Source organism: Dipodomys merriami, unplaced genomic scaffold (genome assembly GCF_024711535.1).
Source record: "Dipodomys merriami isolate MVZ:Mamm:240054 unplaced genomic scaffold, mDipMer1.0.p SCAF_84, whole genome shotgun sequence".
Lineage (NCBI taxonomy): Eukaryota > Metazoa > Chordata > Mammalia > Rodentia > Heteromyidae > Dipodomys > Dipodomys merriami.
Window position 1 is genome coordinate 297,087 of NW_027206446.1, and position 10,000 is coordinate 307,086.

The 10,000-nt window shown below is 57.1% G+C and overlaps 1 protein-coding gene across 1 annotated transcript in view; it reads right to left on the bottom strand.

Moving 5' to 3' along the window:
* The window catches only part of Slc15a5 (solute carrier family 15 member 5), a 17,394-nt gene extending 9,252 nt beyond the window's left edge, over window positions 1–8,142 (bottom strand). The window contains exons 1-5 of the mRNA XM_070011650.1: window positions 7,809–8,142; window positions 5,727–5,892; window positions 3,731–3,894; window positions 2,415–2,575; window positions 606–765 (exon numbers count right to left, since the gene is read on the bottom strand). Of these exons, the coding sequence (XP_069867751.1) occupies window positions 606–765; window positions 2,415–2,575; window positions 3,731–3,894; window positions 5,727–5,892; window positions 7,809–8,142 (985 nt within the window). The remainder of the gene's footprint in view (window positions 1–605; window positions 766–2,414; window positions 2,576–3,730; window positions 3,895–5,726; window positions 5,893–7,808) is intronic.
* Between the last annotated feature and the right edge of the window lie 1,858 nt (window positions 8,143–10,000).

Genomic DNA, 10,000 nt, shown 5'->3' on the forward strand with positions numbered 1-10,000 from the left:
TGCTCAGGAGGCTGAGATCTGAGGATCACAGTTCAAAGCCAGCCTGGGAAGGAAAATCCACTAGACCCTGATCTCCAATGAACCACCAGAAAACTGGAAGTGGAGGCGTGGATCAGGTGGTGTAGTGCCAGCCTTGATCAGAAGAGACTCAGGGACAGCACCCAGGCCCTGAGTTCAAACAACAAACAAACAAACTAAGAATAGATCTGAGCCTTACACTATTGTGTAAGGTCCTGTCATCCCAGCTACTCAGGAGGCTGAGATCTGAGGATTGTGGCTCAGAGTCAGCCCAGGCAGGAAAGTTCATGAGACTCCTATCTCCAATGATGCAGCAAAAAAGAGACAGAAGTGGAGCCGTGGTTCAAGTGGTAGAGCACCAACGTTGAGCAAGAAAGCTAAGAGAAAGCGCTCAGACCCTGAGTTCATCTTAGGACTGGCACACACGCACACACACTCACACAAATAATCAGTGTGGGGGGAAAAACAGGACTGGACACTTGGCTCACAGGGAGCAGCATCTGAGCAGCAAGTGTGAGTTCAAATCCTCGTATCCTTCTCAAAACTGGCAATGCACGGCGAGGAGGATGCATGCGAGGCTGGCTTACCGGTGCATGCCCGGAGGAGTCCAGCCGGGGCTCTGTCCAGCGCGGGGGTCAGCAGCAGCCCAGGTAGTGAGCCCAGCGCGGCCAGCGCGGCCAAGGGCAGTAGCCGCCCGCCCTGGCTCCAGTCCGAGTTCATGGCCTGCACGAAATACCCCGCGGGAATCTGCATTGGTGGGGGACAGACAGCCGGGCCGTGAGGCCGGGGAAGCCAGCGTGTCAAAGCATCCGGGGAGAGCCCCCAAAGGTTGTCATGTCTGACGGGTCGAAGCCATTTCTGTGCACACACACTCAACACACCCACACACACAATACATCGCAGGCACAAAATATATAACACACACATAAAACATATATCACGCACATAAAATATCACACAACATACACACAAAAATCACACATATAACATATACGTCACACACAACATATATCACATCATATACACACAACGCACACAAAAATCACACCCATAACATGTATCACATGTGCAACACACAAAATATATTGCATACATATAAAATATATATATTGCAAACACATAAAATATATATCACATACATAAAATATCACATCACACACACAAAATATATGTCACATATACACATAAAATGTACATTGTGCACACAAAATATATCACACACATAAAATATACAGCACACACATAAAATATCACATATCACGTACATACAACACACACACAAAATATATCACGCCCATAACATATGTCACATACACACATAAAATGTACATCACACACAAACTATGTCACATACATAAATAGATATCACATACATTAAAATATCACACACACATAAAATATCTATCACACACATAAAATGCATATCACACACATATATCACATAAAATCTATATTGCACACATGAAATATACATCATACAAACACATGTATATCACACATAAGATACATATCACACACATAAAATGTATCACATAAAATATGTCACACAATATATATACAGCATATTAACACATATCTATGTATCTATGCATCTGTCTATCTCTGTATCTGGCATCTGTCCATCTATTATCTATCTAGTTAGCCTTCTCTGTATGTATATACCTACCTACCTACCTACAAGTCTATATATCTCTATGTATGTTTTTATCTCTCTGTATCTAAGTATCTATTGTCTGTCTGTCTATCTATCTATCTATCCCTTCATCCATCCATATCTATCTATATACCTATCTATCTAATCTATCTGATCTATCTATCTGTCTATCAGTCTGTCTGTCTATCTCTTCATCTATCTGTCTGTCTGCCTGCCTGATATCTATCTATCTATCTATTTATCTATCTATCTACCTTTTTTTTTTTTGGTCGGTCGTGGGGCTTGAACTCAGGGCCTGGGCTCTGTCCCTCAGCTCTTCAGCTCAAGGTCAGTGCTCTACCACTTGAGCCACAGCAACAATTCTGGACTTTGAGTGGTTTATTGGAGATCAGAGTCTCATGGACTTTCCTGCCTGGGTCTGGCTTTGAACTGTGATCCTCAGATCTCAGCCCCCTTAGTAGCTAGGATGACAGGTGTGAACCACCGGCACCTATCTATCTATCTATCTATCTATCTATCTATCTATCTATCTATCTATCTATCTATCTATCTCTCTATCCATCTATCTGTCTTTCTATCTCTCATCTATCTCTAGCTATATAATTTATATACATTATATATCTATATAAACATAAGTGGATATAAATGCATTCCATATCTATTTATATTTACATATGCGTAAGGACTTGCCACGTTCCCACACACGGCACCCTTTTCGGGGCTGCATAGCAGTCCTCCTTACCTGAAGAACGCACATTCTCAGGAGGAGCTGGGAGATGACCAGGGGCAGCAGACGGGGCAGGCGAGCACTCTGATCCCCCCTGACCTCTGGGGCTCGGCCTCCCTGGCTGGCCGCCGCTGGGCCACGGGTGCTCCGTGGGTGGACACACACCACACCGTAGGCTGGGGCGAGGAGGGGAGCTGCGGATCGTCGGGGGGGGGGTGTTTGTGTGGGAATGGTGTGCTCACGGCAGAGAAAGATGAGGGGGGTGGGCGGGGAGGGGCCCAGAGCCCGCAAGGTGGCTGAGAAGATTCTAGCAGCCACGATCAAGGTGACCCATGTTCCGGGCCGGGAGTCTGAGAATCTGACGGCCAAGCCCAGGGGTTGCCTAACAGCCGAAGGGAAATGGACCAGGCGAGAGCTGGTGGAGCGAATGGAGGGGCAGGAGGAGGAGGAGAGGATGGACACCCCAGGCAAGAGCTCCCCAGCCCTTGGGAAATCTCCTGAAGGAACAAACACTGCTTCACCTTTCCTTCCCATCCTCCACGTCAACAACTGCCTTGATTTTAACAAACATACATATCTAAGAATGATTATCAGCCGGGCGCCGTGGCTCACGCCTGTCATCCCAGCCACTCAGGAGGCTGAGATCTGAGGATCGCGGTTCAAGGCCAGCCCCGGCAGGAAAGTCTGTGAGACTCTGATCCCCCATGAACCACCAGAAAACTGGAAGTGGCGCTGTGGCTCACGTGGTAGAGCACCAGCCTTGAGCTGAAGAGCTGAGGGGCAGCGCCCAGGCCGTGAGTTCAAGCCCCACCACACACCACACACACACACACACACACACACACACACACAGCATTTAATTTGCTCATAGAAATAACAGAAATAGAACAGAAATAATACTAGTTGAATAGAGGTTTGTTTTTTTTCTTCTTTCCTTGTGGATCCTGGGTCTTGAACTCAGGGCCTGGGCGCCATCCCTGAGCTCTTTCACTCAAGGCTGGCGCTCTACCACTTGAGCCACAGCGCCACGTCTGGTTGTCTGGTGGTTCATGGGAGATCAGAGTCTCACAGACTTTCTTGCCCAGGCTGGCTTTGAACCGCGATCCTCAGATCTCAGCCTCCTGAGTGGCTGGGACGGCAGGCGTGAGCCAGCGGCTCACTCACCATGAGTTGGGTGATCTAGGAAACTGGAAATCCTACGCAGATCAACAACAACAACAACAGTAGTAGTAGTAGTGAGGATACACAGGGAGGCACTGGGGTTGTGAGGGCTGGGTGGAGCTGGAGGAGCTGCGGGGTTGGAGGTGCAGGGCAGCGGCTGCTTTGCTCACCTGGCTCCGCCCGGGGCTCCGGCTGGCATTGGAGGTTGCCCAGCGCCAGCAGAGCCGTCAGGGCCGCCGCGCAGGGCAGGACCAGCCGGCCTCCGCCCAGGCCCTGGACGCCGCAGACCCCGGCCAGGGCCAGCGGGGCCTCCAGGCGTGGGCACCGGCACCGCCTGGGGGGGGGACACGGCGTCACCCCGGCCCGGCCGGGCAGCGCCCCCCCCACCGGCCCTGCCTCAGGAGGCCGAGGTCCCGAGAATCCCGGTTCAAGGCCGGCCCGGGCGAAGGTCCTCCGAAATAAGTGTCTGTCTGTCATATCTATCATCTACCCAGTCTACATCTAGTATCTGTCCATCTGTCCATCTGTCCATCTGTCTATCTACCTGTCTGTCCATCCATCTGTCCGTCCATCCGTCTATCTATCATCATATCTATGTATCTTATCATCTACCCAGTCCACCAGGCATCTAGTATCTATCATTACCTCTATCTGTCCGTCCGTCCATCTGTCTACCTGTCCGTCCATCCATCTATCATCATATCTATGTATCTATCATTTATCCAGTCTACCAGACATCTAGTATTATCTGTCATCACCACTATCTCTGTCTGTCTGTCTGTCTGTCCATCTACCATCCCTCTACCATAAATCGTCTTGCTCTCATCTACTTATCTATTTACCTATCTTTGTATCCATCTACCAACCATCTCTCAGCCTCCTCCCCCTCCTCTCCCTCCTCCCCCTCTCCTCCCCCTCCCTTCCCCCTTCCTCTCCTCCCCTCCCTCTCCCCTCCCCCTCTTCCCCCTCCTCCTCCCCCTCCTCCCCCTCTCCCTCCTCCTCCTCTTTCCCCTCCACCCCCTCTTCTTCCCCTCCCTCTCCTCCTCCTTTCCCCCTCCCCTCCTTCCTCCTCCCCCTCCCCTCCTTCTTCTCCTTCTCCTTCCTCCTCCTCTTCTTCCTCCTCCTCCTCCCCTGATTCTTCCTCTTCCTCCTCCTCTTCTTCTTCCTCCTCTTCCTCCTCTTCCACTCCTCCTTCCTTCCTTTTCCTCCTCCTTTTTCTTCCTCTTCTTCTTCCTCCCTCCTCCTCCTCCTTCTTCCTCTTCCTCCTCCTCCTTTTTACTCCTCCTCCCCGTCATCATTTAGAATCTAGTCTTCCTGGCCCTTCGTGATTGGCAGGTGTGTTGTCTCTCTCCCGACAGCTGACCAACAGGGCCTCTGGGGAACTGGAGTGTCCCACCCACATTTTCTGGTGTGTGTGTGTGTATGTGTGTGCATGTATGTGTGTGTCTGTGTGTGTATGTGTGTGTGCATGTATGTGTGTAGTCAGGGCTGAGCTGTCCTGGTGGTGTGTGGCAGGTTCCTGACACACGTACGCTCGCTCTCATCCTTGCTCACAACTGGGGGCCCCTCCGGCCTCCTCCCAGCTGTCACCGCTTGGCTCAGGGCGAGGACTCCAGGGCCGTGAGGGGCCCGCGGGGCGGGGGCCAACACCCACCCAACCAACCGGGAGAGGTCTGCGCCTGGCCCCGCCCCCAGACAGGCCCCGCCTGCCCCAACCCGCCACGCCCCACACCCAGTCTGGCCCCGCCCCATCCATCACAACCAACCCTGCCTGGCCCCGCCCCCCGCCCTGGCCCCTCCCCACCCCATCGGCCCCGCCCCCGCCCTGGCCCCGCCCCACCCATCGGCCCCGCCCCCCGCCCTGGCCCCGCCCTGGCCCCGCCCCCGCCCGAGCCCCGCCCCCGCGCCGCCGCGCCCCCCGCCCCGCCCCCGCCCTGGCCCCGCCCCGCCTACCCTGGGCGGTGTCGCGCTCGGCCAGACGACTCCCCGCGGGCCCGGGATCCAGAGCGCCCCGCCCCGAGCCCCGCCCCCCGCCCTGGCCCCGCCCCCGCCCCGCCCCGGGCCCCGGGCCCCGCCCCCCGCCCGGGCCCCGCCCAGAGCCCCGCCCCCGGCCCCGCCCCAGCCCCGGCCCCGCCCCAGCCCGGGCCCCGCCCCCGCCCCGCCTACCCTGGGCGGGGTCGCGCTTTTCCGGCCGGCTCCCCGCGGGCCCGGGGTCCAGGGCGCCCCGCGCCCAGCGCCGCCGCCAGCAGCGCCGCCAGGAACAGCCGCGGACGCGGAGCTGACGCCTCGGAGCCGGGGCCGGGGAAGGACGCCAGCGACAGACAGACGGCGCCTGCGGACAGACAGACGGACAGGGCGGGGCTGAGCCGCTGCTCCCCCTCCCCCTCCTCCCCCTCCTCCCCCTCCCCCTCCCCCTCCCCCTCCCCCTCCTTCCCCTCCCCCCTCCTCCCCCTCCCACTCCCCCTCCTCCCCCTCCTCCTCCCCCTTCTCCCCCTCCCCCTCCCCCTCCCCCTCCCCCTCCCCCTCCCCCTCCTCCCCCTCCTCCTCCCCCTTCTCCCCCTCCCCCTCCCCCTCCTTCCCCTCTTCCCCTCCCCCTCCCCCTCCTTCCCCTCTTCCCCTCCCCCTCCCCCTCCTTCCCCTCTTCCCCTCCCCCTCCCCCTCCTCCCCCTCCTCCCCCTCCCCCTCCCCCTCCCCCTCCTTCCCCTCCCCCCTCCTCCCCCTCCCACTCCCCCTCCTCCCCCTCCTCCTCCCCCTTCTCCCCCTCCCCCTCCCCCTCCCCCTCCCCCTCCCCCTCCCCCTCCTCCCCCCTCCTCCTCCCCCTTCTCCCCCTCCCCCTCCCCCTCCTTCCCCTCTTCCCCTCCCCCTCCCCCTCCTTCCCCTCTTCCCCTCCCCCTCCCCCTCCTCCCCCTCCCCCTCCCCTTCCTCCCCCTCCCCCTCCCCCTCCCCCTCCTCTCCCTCCCACTCCCCCTTCCCCCCTCCCCCTCCCCCTCCTTCCCCCCTCCCCCTCCCCCTCCCCCTCCTCCTCCTCCCCCTCCCCCTTCTCCTCCTCCTCCTCCCCCTCCTCCCCCTCCCACTCCCCCTCCTCCCCCTCCTCCTCCCCCTTCTCCCCCTCCCCCTCCCCCTCCCCCTCCCCCTCCTCTCCCTCCCACTCCCCCTTCCCCCCCTCCCCCTCCCCCTCCTTCCCCCCTCCCCCTCCCCCTCCCCCTCCTCCTCCTCCCCCTCCCCCTTCTCCTCCTCCTCCCCCTCCTCCTCCTCCCCCTCCTCCCCCTCCCCCTCCTCCCCCTCCTCCCCCTCCCCCTCCCCCTCCTCCCCCTCCCCCTCCTCCCCCTCCCACTCCCCCTTCTCCCCCTTCTCCCCCTTCTCCCCCTCCCCCTCCCCCTCTTCTTCACCCCTCCCCCTCCCCCTCCTCCCCCTCCTTCCCCTCCTCCCGACCCCTCCTCCCTCCTCCCCCTCCTCCCCCTCCTCCCCCTCCCCCTCATCTCCTGTGGTTCTGTCTGTCCATGGCTGTCATCAGCAGCTGCACTAACTGAGCGCAGCGGCTCAGCCACGCCTGTGGCCCCGCGCCTCTTTCCTTCTGTTCTTCCTCTGTCAACTTGGAACCCATCCCTCCCTCCCTCCCTCCCTCCCTCCCCTCCGTGGGGGGGGCGTGCGCAGAAACATCTCAACCACAGCCACAGCCACCCAGGCCCGCCGAGCCCCCGTCCCCCAGGGCAGGGGGAGAGAGCCGGGGCCTCCCCAGACACGCCATGGCAGACACGCGTGTGTAACACGACCATCACACACACTCCAAGGTGTAAACACAACATGCAACAGCCCGTTACCCACGACACCACAGAACCCATGACAGCTAGACAGCCCCAGAGACGCTGGTGTTATCATAACACAGGATATCACACAGCATCCAACCAGCGAAGCAATCAGTGCAGGTGAACGCCTGCCCCTGGACATTGGCACGTCCACACTGCCTCTGGGTGTTGAATAACTGAACCACTGTCCAGCTCTCCTCAATCACCTCCTTCAAGACAGGAAGAGAACATGAGGTGTGGGGTGGTGGGGAGACAGAGGAGGGGTGGGGGACAATGACGGGGGGGAGATCTGGACCCGGACGACGTGTCCTGACACCCTTGCCACAGGGGATGGACACCCTTCGGTACAACTACTTAAAGACAATCTGAAAGAGCACGACGTAGAAAGCCAATCTACCCGGGGCCACATGGGGACACCAAGAGGAACGGGGCGTCCACTCACCCAGGAGACGGAGACCCACGCACACACACAGCAGCCTGTGTCTGCAGGCCACGTAGAGGTCAGCCAGCCAGCTCACCAACACGGGGGTCAGCGTGGACGTCCCCAGGAAACACAAATTCAAGATGGCAGCCTGGTCATGGCGATAGCCCAGCTCCAAGGTGCAGTAGGGGATCACGTTGCACACAATCTCCAAGAGGACGAAGCTGTCCCCCAGGGCCACCGCCAGGGAGCAGAGGTCAGGGCCGGCTGATCTCACAGAGTCGGAGGACAAAAACTCCCCCCGGGGCCTGAGTGTGTCCTCCAGCCCTGGACCGTCATCTGGAGCCACAGACATGTCTGTCCTGCTGGTGTCTTCCTCCCAGTCTCCTCTCTGCACAGTGGCCCGGGGTGGATGGATTCCACCTCCAACTCCAATGCCCAGTAACTAGAGGAGATGCTGGTGTGGAATTTCACATCTCCACGCTAACCTTCCTGCAGCCTTATTTTCCCTTTTCTCTCTCTCCCATGAAAGTTGTTCTTGTTGAGTCTAGAAACCACTGGAAGACAGAGAGGGACGGTTGTATTTGCACGCTGGTGGTGCAGATCTCACTTGTCTGGGTAATGACTTCGGGACTGAGTCGCTAGGCCCAGAATTACACAGACACCGCCGTGCACGAGGTGTGCGCATCCACTCATCCGTAAGGACAGCAGCCCCAGAAATGGGATTTTGCTTTTCCGTCTTCTTTCTGGGAGGGGAATCGGAGCATTCGCTCAGGAAATGATCGCAGGTGAAGCATTTCTGATATTGCATGTATTATTATTTTATTTATTTATTTTATTATTTTCATTTATTGTACTTTAGTTTTTACTTTTACCCTCCGCTCCAGGCTGGCGCTCTACCACTTGAGCCACAGTGCCACTCCTGGCTTTTTCTGCTTAGGTGGTGCTGAGGAATCGAACCCAGGGCCTCAGGCATGCAAGGCCAGCAAATACTCTTTTTTTTTTTTTTTTCCAGTCCTGGGGTTTGAACTCACAGCCTGGGCGCTGTCCCTGAGGGATTTTTTTTCTTTCTCCAGGCTGGTGCTCTACCGCTTGAGCCACGGCTCCACTTCCTTAAAGATTGAATTTGAGAGGGAAGAGAATAGAGAAAGAGTTCATGCCTCTCCCCCTTTCCCTCCCTCCCTCCTTCCTTCTCTCCCTCCCTCAATCCCTCCCTCCCTCCTTCCTTCTCTCCCTCCCTCAATATCTCCCTCCCCCTCCTTCAATCTCTCTCTCTGTCCCTCCCTCAATCCCTCCCTCCTTCAATCTCTCTCTCTCCCCCTCTCCCTCCCTCTCTCTCTCCCTCCCTCCATCCCTCCCTCCCCCTGATTTCTCCATTCTTGCAGCTGCAGGACTGTGGCTCCCTGTTCCGTGGTAATCGAACAGCCATTACCGCCATCCACGTGTAGATTTTCCTATTGGGTTGCTGGCAGATAGTGTGCTAGTGATGAGGAAATTAAATCAGGAGAGTGAACTCACAGAGCGGGGGTGTTCTTTCTCGATCTTTATTCCTTGGCTCTTGAGAGACAGAGAGAGATTGGGGGGGGGTTGGTGCTTTTTATTTGCTGGAAAAGTTTCTGTCTTAGAAAACAGCATCTGGGCACAGGGACAGTAGGGAGTCGCTCTAGATCTGGTGGAATGAGCCATGAGCCTGTGAAGGTGATGTCCACCAGGTGTTCAAGTTACAGCCTAGCAAGTGTGTGTGTGTGTGTGTGTGTGTGTGTGTGTGTGTGTGTGTGTGTGTGTGTGTGTGTGTGTGTGTGCTGGGGCTTGAACTCGGGGTCTGGGCGCTGTCCCTGAGCTCTTTCACTCAAGGCTGGTGCTCTACCCCTTGAACCACAGCACTACTTCCAATTTTCTGGTGGTTCATGGGAGATCAGAGTCTCATGGACTTTCCTGCCCGGGCTGGCTTTGAACCGCGATCCTCAGATCTCAGCCTCCTGAGTAGCTGGGATGACAGGCGGGAGCTACCTGTATCCAGCTTACAGCTATTTTCCTATCATTATGGCTGGTAATAGTTATGTTGAAGGGGGAAAAAAAAACTTGAGTGAATTTTTCAAGAGAGAGTTCAGGATGCTTGATTATTTGATATTAGGGCTGGGAAGGTGGCTCAGTGGTAGAGCGCTGAGGCCCTGAGGCCCTGGGTTCGATTCCTCAGCACCACATAAGCAAAA